General features: G+C 40.4%; 1 protein-coding gene across 5 annotated transcripts in view; it reads right to left on the reverse strand.

Annotated features, from left to right (window-relative positions):
- Positions 1–812: 812 nt before the first annotated feature.
- PPARG (peroxisome proliferator activated receptor gamma) overlaps positions 813–20,396 on the reverse strand; it is a 137,335-nt gene continuing 117,751 nt past the window's right edge. For all 5 annotated transcript variants that reach the window (XM_040491940.1, XM_040491942.1, XM_040491941.1 and 2 more), the window contains 2 exons: positions 18,473–18,923; positions 813–1,266 (listed from right to left, as the gene is read on the reverse strand). In XM_040491940.1, coding sequence (XP_040347874.1) covers positions 1,019–1,266; positions 18,473–18,923 — 699 coding nt within the window. In that variant the 3' untranslated portion in view covers positions 813–1,018. The remainder of the gene's footprint in view (positions 1,267–18,472; positions 18,924–20,396) is intronic.

Genomic DNA, 20,396 nt, shown 5'->3' on the forward strand with positions numbered 1-20,396 from the left:
AGAACTGGAACGTGGCTCTTCTCCCTCATTCACGGTTGGTTTTGGTTCCTCTTCTTGTTGTTCCTGCTGTTTTGCTTTCCTGGAATATCTTTTCTCCTACTCTCTACCTATCCCAAATCCAACACATCCTCTGAAGCCCACTTCAATAAATTTAGAGTCACATTTAACTATTCCAATCTTCATCCATCCTTACTTCGTTTGAACTCTCACAGTACATAGAGTCTGAGCCATTTATTGGTCCATGATTATACCGAGCATTATAATCTGTTTTTAAGAAAGATTAATCTTTTCTCCTTAGTTCAACTCTAAGTTCTTTTTTGGCAGGTGCCAAATTTTAAAACACCTGTTACCCACATCTCCCAGCAGTTAGCATTTGCCCCCGGGTATACCATGTATGCCGTGGAACCCTGCCCGTAGGCTGCTCTTGGTGACTGAAAGTCTTGGTTGGGGTTGTGGAAGAAGACTTGATCCTTGGTAGGCCTAAGGGATACGACCCAGACTCGCACATGCAGGGTAAGAAACACATGCTCTGAGAAGTTTTTGTCCTGAGGCTTCCCTGCCTTTCTTAGTTGTGGGTGTTAAGGCAGATGGAGGGTTCAGAAGAGCGAAGTGAAGAAAAAATTAATTTACTGAGAATGAAAGTCAGTCCGCAGTTCCACTCCCATTTTGACAAATGTGTAGGAAAGAAGAGGGATGGAAAGGGGGGAGGGAGGAGGGAAGGAAGGAAGGGGAAGGAAATAAAAGGAAATGAGCCTGGTGGTGGGGGGAGGGGAGGGAACGCATAAGACTCAGTCTTCAAATACAACCAGCAATTTCATAATGCGGTAATTTTTAATATTAAAAGTAAATTGTAAATGTATCTTTATAAACAATATGCATAAAATAGATCTATTATTCTAAAACCTTTTCTTTTTTAAAATGCTTTTTCACAGTAAATTTTTTAGGTGTCAGATTTTCCCTCAAAATAATAGTGCAACTGGAAGAAGGAAAATGTGGTCAGTGAATTTGGACTTCTCTGCTAATACAAGTCCTTGTAAATTTCTTGTAGGAGCGGGTGGAGACTCATGTCTGTCTCTGTTTTCTTTATTACTTGCAATAGCTGCACATGTTCTGTTACAATCTGTCTGAGGTCTGTCATTTTCTGCAGCAGCTTGGCAAAGAGCTGGGAGGACTCCGGGTGGTTTAGCTTGAGCTGGAGCTCCAAGGCTTGCAGCAGGTTGTCTTGTATGTCCTCAATGGGCTTCACATTCAGCAAACCTGGGCGGTCTGGGGGAGCAGAAGAATAAGAGGTTCCGTTACAGCATTCTCTGGCCCCACATCTGAGGCATATTCAGCGAAACTACTCCCCTGTCTTTCTGTTGGCTTGTTTTGCTCTGGTTCTAAAATAAGGTGGTGAGGGAGGTTAAGTAGACAGTGGAGCAGGGAGGATGGACTGAAACCAAGACTATTAGAGCTCTTTCCAGGGGCATCGCTTCCCGGCTGGGGCTAAATCTGTCTGATCAGTTGACATAACATGATGGTGGTGTAATCCTCCCCCCCAACTGAGGACTCTTTTGCCAGTATGTTTCTACTCACTCAGAAATCTCATTTTCAACTTCTGCTCGTTCCTGATGAGTCTGTTTTCTAACCTCCACTTACTTTCTCACCACAGCTTTAGATATGCTTTTGAAACCAGCTTTGCCTTGGGGCGCCCAGGTGGCAGTTGGGTGACTGACTTCAGCTCAGGTCAAGACCTCATGGTCTGTGGGTTCGAGCCCTGTGTCAGGCTCTGTGCTGACACCTCAGAGCCTGGAGCCTGCTTCAGATTCTGTGTCTCCCTCTCCCTCTTCTCCTCCCCACCTTGTGTTCTATCAAAAATAAATAAACATTAAAAAAATTTTTTTAAACAGCTTTGCCTTTTCCCCTTAATATAGCATGTATGTATGTATGTATGTATATATACATATATCCTTATATAGCATATATATTTTTTAATGTCTATTTATTTTTGAAAGAGAAAGAGAAAGTGTGAGTGGGAGAGGTGTGTGGAGAGACAGAGAGAGAGAGAGATAGAGAATCCCAAGCAGGCTCTGTGCTGTCAGCGAAGAGCCTGATGCAGGGCTTGAAATCACACACTGTGAGATCATGACCTGAGCTGAAATCACAAGCGGGATGTTCAACCAACTGAGCCAGCCAGGCGCCCCAGCATATATATTTTCAGTAAGACAAGACATAGTTTTTAAGTACTGGTATGGTTTGGAAGGATAGAGCTCCAGATTTTAACAGAGCTTTCTTCTGAGTAGTGAGGTAATTCTCACTTTCTTCTTTATACTTTCCGTATTTGAATTTTTAAACAATGAACTTAAATTACTTTTAAACTTTTCATGTTTTTCTTCATGTGGATCTTGTTAGATGAATCCTTAAACACAGTATCCTTTACTTCTTTAACTTACTTCTTTGCTTAATAGTATTCTATGCTTCTTTTTCATTATCTTTTCTAATATATCCCTGCTGGTGCTTAGAAAAAAATTATTGATTTCAGTACACTGAATATATTCCAATTTCCTAAACTCTTATCAATTCAAATAGTTTTTATCACGGATTTGTTTTTCTATTTTGGATAGACAATTACATCCACAAATAATGGTAGTTTCATTTATTTCTTCTTTTCCAGTGTTTATAATTCTCATTTCTTTTTCTTGCCATAGTGTATTGGCTAATATCTCTAATATGGTATTAAATAACAGTAGTGGTAGGAGGTATTCTTGTTTTATTCCTAACCATGAAGAAAATGATTCTTTTAAAAAAAATTTTTTTTTAACGTTTATTTATTTTTGAGACAGAGAGAGACAGAGCATGAACGGGGGAGGGGCAGAGAGAGAGGGAGACACAGAATCGGAAGCAGGCTCCAGGCTCTGAGCCATCAGCCCAGAGCCTGACGCGGGGCTCGAACTCACAGGCTGTGAGATCGTGACCTGAGCCGAAGTCGGACGCTTAGCCAACTGAGCCACCCAGGCGCCCCGAAGAAAATGATTCTTAATGGCTTACCACAACTATGAAGTTTACTGTAGATTATGGGGGATACATTTTACTCCTGGCTTTCTAAGAGTTACACAGTTTTTAATTTTTTTAAGTCAGGAATGTTGTTGCATTTCATCAAATGCTTTAAACTTTTCCTCTCTAAAGAGATGACCATATGGTTTTATCTTACTCTAGTATAGTACATTATATTCATAGATTTCCGTATACTTTTGTATTTGCTCCTATTTTGAGTTTAAAATTTGTGACAGAAATGTCTTTTTTGTGCCATCCTTTGTCTGTTTGGTAATAAATGTTAACTAGCCTTATAGACTGAGTTGATAAATTTTCCTTCTGTTTCTATGTAGTAATGATCTGTTCCTTGATGGCTTCTTGGAATTCATTGGCAGAACTCTCTGAGCCTGATGGTAAATCTCTGGCTACCTTTAATTTTTCTTCTATAGCATTTAATCTTCCTAGTGAAGAGCTTAGTCGAGATTTAGTAAAGACCTTTTACTCTTTATAAAAGTAAAATTTTTGCAATTCATATTGAAATAGAGTTGTAATGACATTCTCTCAGAATCTGAAATCTCCTATCATTTTTATTTATAATTGAATGCTTTTTATTTTGTATATTCTGTCATTTAAAAATCTGATTTGCTAAAGGCTTATCTTTTTTTTCTTTTTAGAGAAATACAGCTTTTGGTTTTATTAACTTTTTAAAAATTCTATTTTGTTTTCAATTTAACTAATTCATTCTTTTAACTTTCTTTAGGTTTATTTTTTTCTCTTTTCCTGGCTTCTTGAGTTGAATGCTTAATTCATTTAGTTTTAGTATTTCTTGTTTTCTGATAGATGCATTTAAAACTCTAAAGTTTCCTGAGTGTCACTTTGGTTTTACCCCATAGGCTTTGGTAAACAGTACTCATGTAGCTCTCTCCCAAATAATATGTCTTACTATTTTGATTTCATTTTTAATCTAAGAGTTATACAGAAGTGTGTTTTAAAATTTCCAAGTGGAAAGTTTTGGTGTTTGTCTTGTTTTCTAACTTCTAAGTTTATTTTCTAATTTCTAAGTTTGTTGCATTGTGGTTATCATGTAAGGTTTTCTCCGTCAAGCTCACCAGAGAGGTGCAGGATTCTTGTACATCATTCAGGACACTCACCTGACACCTTGTATTGATTCTAAATTTTAGTTCTTGAAGGCTTTTCACCTTAGCTTGTCTTCCCTTCCCTGTAAACTACGGCACTGTATATGAGCTTTTACTTACCTTTTACTACCCTTCATCCTCTAACATCACTTTCTGGAACCATCCTTCTGTTCTGGCCATATTAAGGTATTACCATACTAAGTCCCTCAAACATCCTATTTTCTGTCATGACTGTGCTGAGGCAGATTCTGTTCCTCCCTCCTGAAATGGTCTTCCTTTCCCTTCACCCATCTTACTGACTTCAACCTATTCCTCAAAATATAAGCCCATGTCTCCTATGTCCTGGGAGCCCTCCTTGACATTATCCCTTCCTCTCCCCTGTTCTCCCAACCCCCTTTCTCTAGACCTGTTGCACCTTATAAACACCTCGATCTCTATGCTATGAGGAGACTACATTTATTGAATGGTTATCATTTTCCAAAGAATGTGCTAAGGGCTTTCTACACAATATATCATTTGATCTTCACAATAACTCCATGAGGTCAGTGTTTTATGAAGGGAAAAATGAAGATTGAGAGAGAGGTGTTAAATTTTGCCCCAAATCTGCCACTTCCTAGTAAATGGCAGAGCTGATATTTGAATCTAAGTCTGTTTAATTTCAAATGCTGTATTATAAGCATATTGTACTTATAAATTGTATTGTAAGTACTGATTTCCTTCTTTATCTCTCCTTTGAGGTCATGAGGTTTCAGAGGGCAGACACTATGCCTTGATCATCTCTGAGCCTCCAGTGGAAACACAGGAAGCACTCAGTTGGCTGAGCTAATGAGCGAGAGAAGGTTGTTCTGGCTGAGTCCTGGATTGAAAAGTACAATTCTCCTGGTTGGTGAACAAGCCTAAAGACAGGATCGCTACACAATGAAGAAGTCTCCTCTAAACTGTGTTTTTCTGTGTCTAATAAACTCTAGTAACCTCTATCCACCGAGGTGAGGCACGGGAGAGAAATGTTAGACGGCCTCATGGTGAGGTTTTCAGAACTCTGAACATTCTCTTACATTAAGTTTCTTTTCATTCTTTTTTTTTTTTTTCCATTTTTAATTACAGATGGAAACTTTGGATCGATTCTTTCTTCTAACATCTCTAACATAACCCATTGACTGGAATAAGTATACTTTTTCTCTCTTGGCATTTACATTTGGAACCATCAGCAAAAATCACAGGTTCTGAGGCTGAAACAAGTGATGTTGTCCTGGCGTGGATAATCGCGCCCCTCGAGGGCCTGTGCCTTTTCTCATAGTTGCCATGCAGTAATGAAAACCCTGATGCCTCAGCCTCTGACATGTCCTGGACCAGTGCCTTTGGTTTCATGACTGCTGATTCTCTCCCTGACAAATGTTCCAGATTTCAACTGCCAGGGGCTATGCAAATGATTTTGCATCTCAAGTGGCAGCGTTCTGTGTGAAGGCAGGTGTTGAATGTGGCTCCTCCACCAGCTGGGACCCCACACCCTTGTGTAGAACCTCGGGTCACTGGGACACTGGCTCCTTACAGCCCTTTCTCCTTCTTCCTTCCTCTTGGGCAGCATCAGTCAAAACTTCTGCAGAACAGATTACATTAACCTAGTAGGCTTCATTTATCATGACAGCTCAAACAACCAAACCCTAAAACGCAGCTGATCAGGCTTGCTGGAAACACTTGGCTTCAGTGCAGTATAATGGAACTGGCTCCTCGAGGAGTGGAGAAGGGTCTGGTTTGGATTTTCAAACCCTTCTTTGGCAAGTTATTTTTTTATTATGTGACAGATGAAGTTTGGCTGAAGGGCTGAAATTCTGTGGCCACTGATTTATATTTTCTCCAGTGACAAGTTAGATCACTTACAGATCTGTCCCACTGTCCCCTTTACTGAGCCTCAGTCAAGGCAAAACAGACTGCAGTGAAGTGTAAAAAGTACTACACTCTGACCAGCTCTGTGACCCAGAGCAAGCTGTTCAAGTTCAGGGGGCCCCAATTTTCTCCTCTGTAAATACATAATTCACATAATTAACCTGGGGAAAATACACTCAAAATTTAATTAGAAAAGTATATTTACAGGCTTACGTTTTAAATTTAAAACACTTGGCTTCTTTAAAAAAAAAAAAACAAAAAACAAAAACCTAAAAAGCATCCTTTGGTCTTAAAGCAATCCCTAGAATCAAAGGCAAAAGGGATCTGTCAGGTTTGCTCCCCACCTTCTACCCTGTAATCAGCTACAAGGCCTTCCCTCTTCCCTCTCCCTCTTTCTCCTTCCTTTCACTTTCCTTCCACACACACTCAAGCCCTTGCTGAGCTAAGCTAGGCAATCTGTCTAAGCATCCAGAGCCATCCTGGGTCCCTACCCTTTCCTCTCCACTCCTCAGTGGCTCAGTGCCTGCTAAGACCCTGTTTTTAGAAACCCCGTCTGAGATCTCTCTACACCTTGCTGAGGGTCAGAGTTGAGGTCTGGGATTGGATCAGGGTCAAGGGACCTCATTCACTGGCCTAGGCTGTCTAGAAGGCCCTTATGGGAAAGTGAGTGTTGATTCTCATACTCCAGGACACAACCCTCTAGGAAGCTGGAGTCAATTACTGGTGGTTCCTTACTCCCAGGCTGCAAAGAATTGGGAAAGCAACCTTTCTGGTCCCCACTCACACAATGCTGGAACTGATTAGCGAGGGCTGCTGATTATGAGCAAACCTATTAAACTCCCATCATATCCAGATCTGGCTCTGTTATGTGGAGAGCTATCTGAAGAAGATTTCAATTCTCTTGACTCTCCTGGGATCTGCCCACCTGGGCCAGGCATTTCCTGAACACAGATTTTCTCAGAAGGTGTCTTAGGGAAGCAGAGGGCTCCAATGGAGTCTTCAGGAGGAGAGGGAGAAAAACCAAGAAGGTGGTTTTGTCTATATTCTAAGAGCTGCTGTTAAAGCTTTGGTCTTTTGGCTTTCTGAAATAGAGTAATTTGAAAAGGACTATATCCAGGGGATTCAGAAAAAAAAAGAAGTCTGATAGCTGGGTAGTTGTAAACTGATCCACAGACAATGAAAGACCTTAGTTCAGGTGCCCGGTGAAAACCAAAGGGGAGGTACGACTTCCTTTTACACTTCCTCTCCAATGTCCTTTATTCCATTCTTCCAAAGTTCACAGATGTGCTAAAAAGAGCAGTGGATTTGGAAACTGAAGACTTGATTTGAGTCCTGTATCACTTCCACTTAGTTTCTGTATGATTCTGGACAGGTCCTCTAATATTTCTGGGTTTTGGCTTAATTTTTTTTAGAACAGTGCTGTTTCTTTCATAAGGTTCTGGTGAGAATGAGCTACGTACTGGGGCTTTGTAAGATATTATTATTCTCTTGGTTTGTGCAAAAAAAGGCAGTTTCCACAGGGATGGGGTCAGGAGTATAAGCAGGGTTGGGCTGGCATTTACACAGTTGGGAAATGGAAGATTTCCGAACTGCTCCTGGTAGGAGCACAAATTCAGGGGCACTAGAAGTTAATTCCTGATGCAGACCCATGTTTGAGGGGTTTGGGCAGATTCTCATTCTTGTAGTTGAATGCATATAAGCAAGACAGTCTAAGAGCAATAATAAAACAAGGAAGCCATTGGTGCCTCAATTTACTTGTTCCTTGAAGTGATGGTGTTAGGGATTCTGCAATACTTTTCTGATCTATCGGAATCATGGTGAGCATTAGGCAAAACTGTGAATTCAGCCAACTTCACCTTTGCTAAACTATGGTATGGCCTGTAGCAATTCCCTCCCACATTCCTACCCTTGGGGGGAAAAATATTGTAAGAAAGTTTCACATGTATGCTTTTCATATTTAATTTTCAATTGGAGCTTGATGGAGTGCAGTGATTCTCAACTTTGGTTACACACTGAAATCATGTGGAAAGATTAAAAACCCACCAATTAACACCTGGGCCCCATCTCTAGCGATTCTTATTTTCTTGGCCTGGGGTATGACCCTGAGCTTTTAAAAGCTCCCTGGTGATTCTGATGCACAGGCAAGACTAAGCACTCCTGCCTTAATGAGAAGCAGTTGAAATCCTAGCCTTAAAACTTACTTAACTGGGTAACGTTGAGCAAGTTTCTTAACCTTTCTGTGCCCCCGTTTCCTCACTTAAAAAATGGAGACATAAAGGGGCACCTGGGTGGCTCAGTTGGCTAAGCGTCTGACTTGGGTGCAGGTCATGATCTCACGGTCTATGAGTTTGAGGCCTGCGTCGGGCTCTGTGCTGACAGCTCAGAGCCTGGAGCCTGCTTCAGATTCTGTGTTTCCCTGTCTCTGCCCCTCCCCCACTCGTGCTCTGTCTCTCTCTCTCTCTCTCTCTCTCTCAAAAATAAATAAACATTAAAAAAAAATGGAGACATAAGAGTAGTCCAACTCATAGATGGAAAGCTCTTAGCGCAGTGCCTGACACATAGTAAGGTAGCTATTTCTGATAGTATAATGTCACTTTCCTCTTTTTCCTTCCTACCTTTCTTCTCTCATTTCTCTGATTTTCCTGGGTACTCTATATTTCCTGTTCTTTCCCCCTCAATTGCTCCCTTCTTCTCAGCCATCTCTCCATTCCCTCTTCCAGATGTTATTCCCCTTTCCACTCCTGGAGCTGCACCTTGCTGGAGATTTGGTATTAGGAATCCTAGCAGGGCAAGCCTAAATTAATCAGAAGGCTGCACCATGGATGACTTTAGCAGCAAGGCAGTTGATGGTGGCTGTCTGGGCAAGGGGACAACAGAACTAGCAGATATTGTAAACGTGTTATCAAACAGATAAAGATCTTCTGTAACGAGCATATTCTGCCATGAAGGCACATGTAGCCAGCAGAGTCCTTTACTCTAACATTTTTCTGATTAATGCTTTCTCTATGTCCAAATGACAACCACTCCTCACAACAATAACACATATGATGTGGCCAAGATGGTGAAAGGGGATAACCACCATGATGAAACCAAGCCAGGCATATTTTCTTTTATCTGGCCATTGAGTAGCCATTCCACACCAACTTCCCTTATCTTAAACACTCACCTACTCAAAAGCCACCTCTCCAACTATGGCAGTAAACACAAAGGTACCTAATAACAGGTGGGTAGCACTTTCTTCTTTGCTGTCCTCAAAGCTCTTTGCATTGCTCAATGGTACCTCCATGGAGTGAAATGAGCTTGGGCTCAGTTTTATTTCCAGGTCTTTCAGAATGGAAATTTTACTTGAGATTTCCATCCTGCCCTTGGGAAGTCCTTGCTTTCCTGTCTTCCTTCACCCTGGAGTTAGGGTTCCCTGTTCTAGTCATTCAAGGTTGCTCAAATGAAGCTCAGCCACACGGTTTGCTCCCCTTCTCTGTGTCAGAGCCAGGAGAGCAGTGTGTTCTTCCTTTGAGCCGAGGGATATAGATAAATTTCTGCTCCTTCTATGTCCAACACTGGATCAGGACTGGAAATGGAGGGTGGGCGGGAGGTAGAGGAAGAAGGCTGGACAGGAAAAGATGAAGGAGAGTGATTTCTTCTTTCTCATCAAGTCGGACACACTCCTGCTCCAAATCCAACCACTCTTCCTTGCTTCCTCAACCTCTAGAAATGCCAATAACCAAACATAAAAGTTCTCTGCAACACTCCATGTCTTCCTTTCCGATGTTTTTGAGAAGAGCCTGTGATCTCAAAACATAGGTGTGATCTCTAACTAACCTCAAAAATGACCTCTCAACATCTAATGGCCCAAAACTTTATCAGAACTTTCGGAGTGTGGAAACTCATCACTCTCCTGCTGCTATTCTCTGTCTCTTTGAGGGGCAAGGGGGCTTAGAGTTGTCCCCTTAGCTTGTCAGGCCACTCCCCCTTCCTCCAGTGTCTCTTTCCCTTGGGGTTTTGTTCTCAATCCACAACAAATCCCCTTAAAGTGATAGCTGATACAAGGGATTAGCTGATAGCTCCCTGGGGGCATTTATATTGTGATAAGGGATTTAAGAATGTCTGTTGGTGGAACTGCAAGCAATACCACTGGCAGGATTGCTGTGGAGCTACTTCAAATTGTATCATGGTGGGGGGGGAGGAGGGAAAATGAGCATTTACTGTGTGCTTACCATGTCCCAGGCATTGTGCCAGAGCCTTCACGTAATGTTATTTCATTTACTTAGGGTACTGATAAGGAAATTAGGGCCCAGGGAGGTAAATAATCGAGTGAAACCATACATCTAGTAAGTGGTGGAGGAGGGGGTTGGGTTTGAACTCAGGGCTGTCTACGTGAGTCCAATGTTTTCCAATGCCCCATCCTGCGTCTTCTGGCTTTCTTATTTGTGAAGCTGGCAAGACCCTTGAAAGGTGCTTTCCCTGGGAGTGCATGATTCCTTCACAACCTGTGCTGGCCTCTCTGTGATAAGTGACTTGAACCAGTCCTCAAGTTTCATTCTTCTTCACTTGCAGATGATCAGTCTGAATGTCTTGGTGAATTGTGCCAGTCTGGAAGGCTGCCTGGGGTCACCCAGAGTTTAAACACACATTGTGAGAACCCAAAATGATAAAGTGCTCCAAAAAGCAGCCCACTGACTGACTGACTGAACCTTTTCCAAGACTGCTGGTGCGGTGACAGGAATGACTCAGCAGTTTGGCTTTCAATCCCATGTCTGTCACTGAGGTCAAACACAATCGTGTGCTCACTTACTAAGATAATTCCAGCCTACCAGGCCCAGGGTGAGGAAGAGACGGTATTTCTGAGCAATCACAGAGAAAGATGCTTCTATGGCCTACAATCAACAGAAAACGCGCGCGCACGCTCATGTGTACTCATGTATTTTTTTTAAGTTTTTCAGATGATTCTAGTAGGGTTCATCTTCTCCCTGTCTCCCCATCCCCCTGCCAGCTCTTTGTTTTTTAGAATTTGCATGCCAGTTGAGAACTCATAGATATACCTCATCTCTGTCCAAATCAAGTCTACAAAGGTTATGAAAAGAGTGGTCTAATGGGACATTTCCTAATTGAGTCACTATTCAGAGCCATCCTGGTCATCTCACAAGGGTCTCCCACTGGTCATGGCAGCACTGTGGGAAGAGCAGAAGAGACGAACGCCATACACTATGTAGACACAGTGTAGGTGCCCATTAAACATTTTTCAGTTAAAAATGAATGCTATTGGGGCACCTGGGTGGCTCAGTCGGTTGAGCATCCGACTTTGGCTCAGGTCATGATCTCGTGGTCTGTGAGTTCGAGCCCCGCATCAGGCTCTGTGCTGACAGCTCAGAGCCTGGAGCCTGTTTCAGATTCTGTGTCTCCCTCTCTCTCTGACCCTCCCCCGTTCATGCTCTGTCTCTCTCTGTCTCAAAAATAAATAAACGTTAAAAACAAACAAACAAACAAACAAAAATGAATGCTATTACTTTCTGACACCATCATGGCCCAGATGAGAGATCTGAACCACATAATAACATTCTTCAACTGTCCTACTGAGGGCTTAGAAACATGAGAAATCATATGTCCTTGTTTATTCTCAATATCATGAGAAAGAAGTTAGAAAAACAACTTTTACCACTTAGGCAGCAGCCTGAGTCTTGTACAAAAAACTGTATGGATAAAATAGCTGGATATTTAATTGGCATAGGAGGGTAAGTCTTAAACTATTTTGGGTTGTCTCCTCCCAGTTAACTAAGGATGATGCTAACAGACAAAGAAGATGTGGGGGCCACTGGGCGCTGCAGAATCAGAGGTCTCGGGGTTTCCTCAAGAAAAGTGGAGGCCCACTCAGGCACCTGTACTCTGTCTTCTGTTTAGAGAAGTGCTATACTGTTCATTCTGACTTACAGAAATAGCTCTGCAGAAAATGGAAAGATTACAAATGAGCTGGAAATAGCCTCAAGGTTTTGAGGGGCAGTTAGGGATGGGGAAGAGAAATGAAACATTCAAACTCAGAGTCCTCAAACCCTGTGTCTATGAACTGGCATGAAGTGTTTGCAGCTACAGCTGAATGAATGTTCATTTGATTGTTTCTGACTGACAAGATGAAATTAAGTTACTGGATGATATTTTAACAATGCAAAATTTCTCTCATAAATTTTTTCTGCAACACTTAGCTGTTAAAACCTGGCTGGTAGGATGGTACCTGATTAAGAACAAATGTACTCACTCTGTTACTTAAAGCTTATTGCCAATTTTTGTGGTGAGTGCTATATCCAGTGCCATTGTTTCCAAGGGCCATGCTACCTGAACAAGTTTAAGAACATAGTACCAGTCTTCAGTGTTATACCGGGCCCAGTTCCTTCCCACAGCAATTTTCAAACTTAGGGTGTAATTTTGTTAGGTTAAAAGGGTGTCTCAAGGGCTTTGGATATTATTAAGTAATATCTGGACTAAAACATGAAAACTCTTGATTGAAATATTTAGAGGCATGGGCAGTTTTTGATAACTGCACCAAACTCCCAGATCAAGGTAATTAACTGGGATGCTTCCACATCCCAATACACAGAAGGGTATCAGTTTTAAATTCAGAGAGACCTAGGTCTGAACCTTGGCCTCACCACTTAGTGGCTCTGTGACCTTGGGCAAGTTGCTTAATCTCTCTAAACTTGTTTTCACCATTTGTAAAATGGGGATAATAACAGACTTTGCAGAGCTGCAGGAAAGGTTAAACAAGGATTACTGCATGTGCGTAAAGTGCTCAATATATACTGGCACATGGTGAAGTATTCAATAAATGGTAGCTGCTATTACTATTACTATTATTATTATTATTTGACTATTATGCATTCAACATGCACCTAGTAAGTATATATTCTGAACTAGATGCTGTCCTTTGATTCTAATTCCAACAAATTAAAAAAAAATATATATATATACACACACACATATATAGTCATGACTAAGGGTAAGAAACAGAAGCCTCAGGTTACTGACCTGATAGAACTAAGACTCACTCAATTGTCTCAGAATATCTACTCTTCCTTGATCTGCAGATGTACCGCCATGAGAACAATTCCCCTTTCTTGTACCCTGTTCTCCCTGCCCCCTACCCTCTCAACAGCAGAAACACATAGCAACACTCCAAGAACAGTTGGAGTCCAAAGTTGCCTCACTGAGAAAGAACATGGCTGGGATTGCTGGAAGAGGAAGGAGCTGCTATAGAGGTGGTTTGCGTAACTAAGCCAGACTCAAGAGGGTAAATGAGGAGGCTGATGATTTACCATCTGTGGCCACTGTATCAATATTTACAGCCTCTCTGTCATTAGGATGACGGTGGCAATTTGCCTCAAAAAATATATTGTAAAACCCATTGAATTTCCTCCCCCCTGTCCTGGAAGTTGGGGAAGAACTGTAATGGATTCCAAACTGTTCTGAATTAACAAAAAGAGCTTTTTCCTGTTGCAGAGTTCCAGCTGGAACCTTCCTATGCTTTTCTTCACTGAACAGCAAATGCTCAAGGGGGCAAAGTGTCCAATGGAGTGTCCTGGAGCTTGTCAGCTTTACTGAGCTTTACACTTGGCTGTGGTTGCTGGGTAGTTTTGGGAGTTTGCTAGCGTGGCTGGCATGAAGCTGTGGCGCCAGTTGCAAACATGCCCCTTGCTGGAGGCAGTTTTATTACTCTTGACACCACCCATCCTAGAGGGAGCAAGGGAAGCTGTTACTTATCACGACTACTGAGGAAGCATGACTTCTAAATTATGGGCCCATACCTTACGGAGTATTGTGTAGACAGCACAGGTTGCGGCCACCAACACAAGTGTAAGAAGGGTGACCAGGATCCACTAGCCAGGTGGAAGGGGACAGGGTGTGTGGCAGAGACAGCACTCTGAGGTGACAGGACACCTGGGTTTCAGCCCTAGTTCCACGGCTCACTAGTTGTTCAATCTCAGACAAATTACTTAAGTCTACGAGCCTCGCTTTTCCTTCTATGAAATGAGAATAAAAATACACAAAAATTCTCAGGATCTAATAAGAGAACGTATACGAAATGCTGTTGAAAACGTATGAAGTGCTGTCCTTTGTCTGATTCTACAGTGTTGTTCTTTTTAGTCCCATTTTTTTCTTGCATTGAGCTCAGAGGAGAAAGAGAGAGAGGAGAAAAACTTGAGAAGAACTAGGTCATCTTTCTCAGCTAGCTTGGTTTGACAGCTGAGTAGACAGCCAAAGATGCTAAGCACCAGGCCAATCTAACTACCAAATCTAACAGTATCAGCAGTTTCTATGGTTGAAGTTGAATGACAGTGATCTTACTATAGCAACTCCAGTTTCCTCAGCAAATACTTAGTTGGGTCAAATCAGATACTTCCCCCCCCACAAAAAAAATCCTCTTTGTTCTTCTGGGGACCCTTTGCCCTTAATCTCCCTAATTCCCAACCACTTCACTCTTACATGATGCCCATCTCCCCATACTCCCTTCAGTCTAGGGTCATGATGCCTTCACCAGAATGAAACTCTTCTGTGATTTTAAGGTTAGCTCAGAATGAGGTCAATGGGACTCCTGCCAAAGAAGCTCTTCATTCTGAAGCAATCCATAGACTTCAATGTAAACTACAGAGGAGAAAATAATCACTCTTGTTAAGATTATGTAGGATCAGAAATTTGTTTACTGGATCAAAGCCTCTTGCCTATACGAATGTTCTTCTTTTCTGGAAAACCCAGGATGGGGAAAAAAAAAATAACTGAGAAATTACATGTTGTACTCTAATAAACCACAATCTGAGATACTGATCTCACTATACTACAGATAACTGGGATTCTGATCTTACTGGAGTCCAGTCTCTGGACTGGAAAGGCTTTGAGCAGTTCTTTCTCTGACCTATACCCAATCGGCTTCTCTGAGTAAAGAAGAGAATCAAATTCCTGTGTGTTGAGCAAACATGGGGTCCAGTTTATTCATTCTTATCTACTGCCTGTAGACTTCATCTACAAAAGCAAACTTTGGTCAGGGAAGGATTTGCCTTTTGTGATATGGAAACCAGTCAATGGTTAATTCTATTTTTAAAAGGAAGTCTAAAATTATTCACAGGGTTTTCTTCTCATTATAACCACAGGTATAAGATTTTAACCTATGGCTGGCAGCTACCTTCAGATTTCTTTCATTGTTGTCAGGATCCAATAAGATCTGGATATTGGCTACTGTTAAAGTAGTCTGTAGAAGACCAAAAGTAATTCATTTTTACAGCATCTATATTTAAATTGTACCATTTAAAATTTTCATAATTAAAAGCCAAAGCCTGCAGTATCTATTAAACTGAATCAAAGTATTCAGTTATTTTTTTTAACCAATTAATGAAAAATCTAAAGCCTAACAAATCACTTTTTTTTTTGTTTTTAATAATCTAGCTTTTAAATAATCCGTGAGTTATGGGCAGTAATAGCATCTTTTTCTAGATGAAAACACCCTATTCTTTCACATGCCTGTAAAACAATACTGCTCAGGTTCAAAAGTTCAGAATCATCATGACTGTTTCTTGTCTATCCTTCCCCAGCTAGAAATTAATCATGTTGAATGGCTTATTTCAAATGCCTCTGTTAGTGTATGTCTATGGTGGGAATACAAACTGGTATAAATGTTGTGGAGAACAATCTGGCAGTGATGCGACAAAAAGACTTAAAAATATTTATGGCCAGGGTGCCTGGGTGGCTCAGTTGGTTAAGCGCCCAACTTTGGCTCAGGTCATGATCTCATGGTTTGTGGGTTTGAGCCCCACATCGGGCTCTGGGCTGACAGCTCAGAGCCTGGAGTTTGCTTCAGATTCTGTGTCTCCCTCTCTCTCTGCCCCATCTCCATTCATGCTCTGCTTCTGTCTTTAATGTAAATAAAACATTAAAAGATATATATTCATGGCCATCTACCCTGCAATTCCACTTCTGGTAATTTAGAATGAGAAAATAATTTGGGGGGATGCCTAGGTGGCTCAGTCAGTTAAACATCTGACTCGATTTTGGCTCACGTCATGATCTCATGGTTTGTGAGATGGAACCCTGCACTGGACTCTGAGCTGGGCATGGAGCCTGCTTGGCATTCTCTCTCTCTCTCTCTCTCTCTCTCTCTCTCTCTCTCTCTCTCTGTCCCTCCCCTGCTCATAAAGGAGCATGCATGCTCTCTCTCTCTCTCTCAGAGGAAATAAACTTAAAAAAAAAAAAAGAAAGGAATTTGGAATTTGGACAGAAATTTACATATAAGAATGGTCACTAAAACACAAATTTAGAACACATATTCAATAGTTTTCTATATTCTTCTTTATAGGTTTTGTAATAAATTATAAGTAACCATAAATAAAGAGATAATTTAGCATGTAATAGTCCTTTATAAAATGGAATATTTCCCAGTCACTAGAATGGTAGTGTGTGTGTGTGTGTGTGTGTGTGTGTGTGTATACATACATATGCATATACACATACACATATACATATATATGGTACCACATGCATAGATACTTTCCAAGAGGAGAAACAGGGCTTTGTTAATCTTATTTTATTCTGAGGACAAAGACTTTTACTTTTCACTCATACCTTTCTGTACTCTTTCAATTATGAAATGACCATGTGTTACTTTTATTTTCAAAAATTAATAAAATATATTAACAAAGAGTATGTAACAACATGATTGGGGAAATGATTAAGTGAATAAAAGGAATAAAACATGGTATATATGGTATGCTTAGGAAAAATCTCAGAAATATATCAAATATTAATAAATCTATTTTTCACTAAAAGTAAAATGTGCCTCAAAATATTAGCTAAGCAATATCAACTTGTTTTTCTCAACTGGGTTTTCAAAATTTAAGCTTTTTCTCCTAATGAACCTCAAATAAATTAGAATCTCATTCTTCTTTGCTGAATTAGTCATGGATCCGGGGAGGATCAAGGGTTGATCTGTTTAAATAGATTCAGTGAAGATATTAAAACATGCTGGATGGTAGTTTTTGTTACAGTAAATATAATCCCCAAAATGTCACTTTTAAATGTGTTACAACTTGACACTGTACTGCAGGCTCCAGAGTTAACCTGCGCTGTATGTGTTATCTATTTGCACCCAAGTCATGTAAAGGGCAGTATTACTGTAGACTCTGGAGCCAGACTGCCAGAGTTCATAATTCTGGCTCCATCTTGTGTTAGCTGGGTAACTCTGGGCAAGTGATTGAACCTTTCAGTGCTCCGGTTTCCTCATTTGCAAAATGGTACTTACCTCACTGGGTTGGGAGAATTAAGTGAATGTGTATTAAGCACTTAGAATACTGCCTTGGACACAGTAGGTACTTAATAAGTGTTTGCTATTATTATTATTATTATTATTATTATTATTAACACATGATGCACCTAATTTTAGAAGCACTCTGCTCCCAAGTAATTGGACAACAAAGGATGACAGAAGGCACCGTGTTCTTAACAATACCTTGGACAGTTATACGCAGCTTTCATCTATAGGACAACCAAACCCCTCTCCCTCCCACCACGTCAGCTTTTGCCAGATGATATTTTGTAGAGTACATACAAAAAGCTCACCTGAAGTCCATTTCAGTAACGAAAACTCATTGCTTTTAAGCGATTGTTTGTAAACAAATTTTATAAAAGAAACGACAGTAAAACTTTCTTCTACTTAAGCTGGAAATGTGTGGAGAAGCCAATGAAAGTAGCATTTAGTAGAAAATCTGGCTTTTGGAGTTGGTTAGTTAGATCATGTACTTACAAGGACAAAATTACAATGAACTGCTAAATAACTCAATTTATTTCTCTGTGTGCTCTTTGGTTCAGGTTGTATTCTTAATCACAACTAACCATCTCACAAAGGAACTTTCAGGGAAGCCATCAGAGAAGATTTCTGGAAATAGGTAGATTTCCTGAGAGAGTGGGCAGAAGTCAGTAGATAAATATTCCTTGATTCCTGATATTAGGAATGCAATTCAAAGTAATATCTTCTTGATGGTAGGGCAGAAACAAAATCTGCCCCAAACCAGTTAGTTGTGCTTTCTCTATGCCAAGTGAGCACTGACTTAAGCAAAGTTGTACATGTCATTACTTAAATGAAATGAAGAATATATTGGACTTCTGGAGAGAAGGGAAGGGAAGGGAAGGGCATTTGTTTTCCATGTTTGGATTGGACTTGAAAAAATATTATGAAGGAAAAAAAAAAAAAAAGCCTGGGTTGCTGACAGCCTTTAAACTGCAAAGTTGTGATATTCTTTCCTGGTATTTTACCTGTGTAGTGATGCTCTCATGGCATTAGATCATTGGCATTTTCTGTAGCAAAATTCAGTAAGTACAGAGGAAAGGACAAATGCTAAGGGAAGTCAAAATTCTTTCAGCCATCCCACCACAATCCCACCCCCTTTCACAGAAGATAAGATGAATCTTACCTCCACTGAGAATAATGACGGCTATAAATATTGCCAAGTCGCTGTCATCTAATTCCAGTGCATTGAACTTCACAGCAAACTCAAACTTGGGCTCCATAAAGTCACCAAAGGGTTTTCTCAGGCTCTTTAGAAACTCCCTTGTCATGAATCCTTGGCCCTCTGATATGAGAACCCCATCTTTATTCATCAAGGAGGCCAGCATTGTGTAAATGATCTCATGGACACCATATTTTAGGAGAGTTACTTGGTCATTCAAGTCAAGGTTTACAAAACCAGGGATACTTTTGGCATACTCTGTGATCTCCTGCACAGCTTCCACTGAGCGGAACTGACACCCCTGAAAGATGCGAATGGCCACTTCTTTGCTCTGCTCTTGCAAGGGGGTGATGTGTTTGAACTTGATTTTATCTTCTCCCATCATTAAGGAATTCATGTCATAGATAACAAATGGCTGCAAAAAAAGGGAGAAAAGGTAGTTGAGTTGGAGATTTCTAATTTAGGGTGAACAACCTTACCAGTTTCTTTATACACATTTGCTTTGTTAATTAGAATCTTTAAGGTCAAAAATACTTTATGAGAAAATACTCTTAACTCTTGATTATTCCTCCTAATTGTCTTTTGGATCCAAACATATTTTACCAAGCTTGGTCTTCTTTTCTTTCAGCTTATACTGCAACAGTTTACCTATGACTGGCTAAGAGTTCCAATTTTGTTGTTTGGAGAGTCTTTGTTGCTGACTTTTAAAATCATACAAAATGCGTTGTTTATTTTGGCTTTCAATAGAATGTGTTTTTAACCTTCTTTCAATAAAAAACAAATCATTTCGGCAACTCAGGGTTGAATACATCCACTTGAACATAAACTAATCTTGCAGTTTTAGATTAAATCTACTCAGATCTCAAATGAAACGCAGTGTGCATGTAAAATATACTTATAACTAAAAAGAAATCAGTCTGAAAGCAGATGAGAAATACCAAGCCAAGAAAATGTCTATTTCTTTTCTTAATGCTCTGGAAGCAATCTGTTTTAGAAACAGCCAGATGTTTAAAGCCTGTGGGTAAGCGCTGCATAAAGTGGCAAAATTAAAAGGGTTTTGAACTTATTTTTCAAAATATCTGTCCTTAAAGGTCAAATAATCAATAAAACACATGGATCAGTCTATTCAAGTTTGCAATAGGCTGCCTTCAAAAGCAAGTTGTTAGTCATTAAGTGATCTTTCTCTTTCATTTCCTTGTATAGAACTGACCAAAGGGTTATGGTCATTGTGAAATCCTCCGGCTACTCTGATTGAGAAGGGGCAGCATTTTACATACATTGGAAATACTGAACTATAGAAGTTAAGCCTCAATCCCATTCAAATACGCGTATACTCGAAAACACTGGAAGAAGAGTTGAGGGTATTTGGCTTATAGCTTGGATTCTGTGGTTAACCATGTGACTTTAGGAAAGTACTTTATCTTTCCTAGGTTCAAATTTCCCAACTGAGGGGGATGGATTAAGCTGGATATTTCCATTTCTTCTCTTGAAGATATTCTAGTTGCATTTCTCAGAAGCTGTGTGTGTGGTGTATATGTGGATTTGTGTGAGTGTGCATGTATATGCATGCACACTGAACATGACATTTCTCTTAAGCAGAGATGCTCAGAATTCCCTCCTGATGGGCAAGAGGAAGCAACAGAATGAGTGGCAGAAGGAGCCACCTTTAAGACCCACTGGTTTGGAGATTGTTAATCTCTACACAAGTCTTTGATTTTCACCATTAAGTCTATTCTACATTGAAGGAAATAACACTAAGGATTCTTAGATGTTGAGTAGATTTCCAAACTTGCATATTATTTCAACACCATTCACTGGAGTTATTCCAGAAATTCTTACTTTTCTAACCAAAAACTTCACTTCAATTGTATTGTTTAGCCAACCCCAA

This window comes from Herpailurus yagouaroundi, unplaced genomic scaffold (genome assembly GCF_014898765.1).
Source record: "Herpailurus yagouaroundi ecotype Mexico unplaced genomic scaffold, PumYag 183, whole genome shotgun sequence".
Lineage (NCBI taxonomy): Eukaryota > Metazoa > Chordata > Mammalia > Carnivora > Felidae > Herpailurus > Herpailurus yagouaroundi.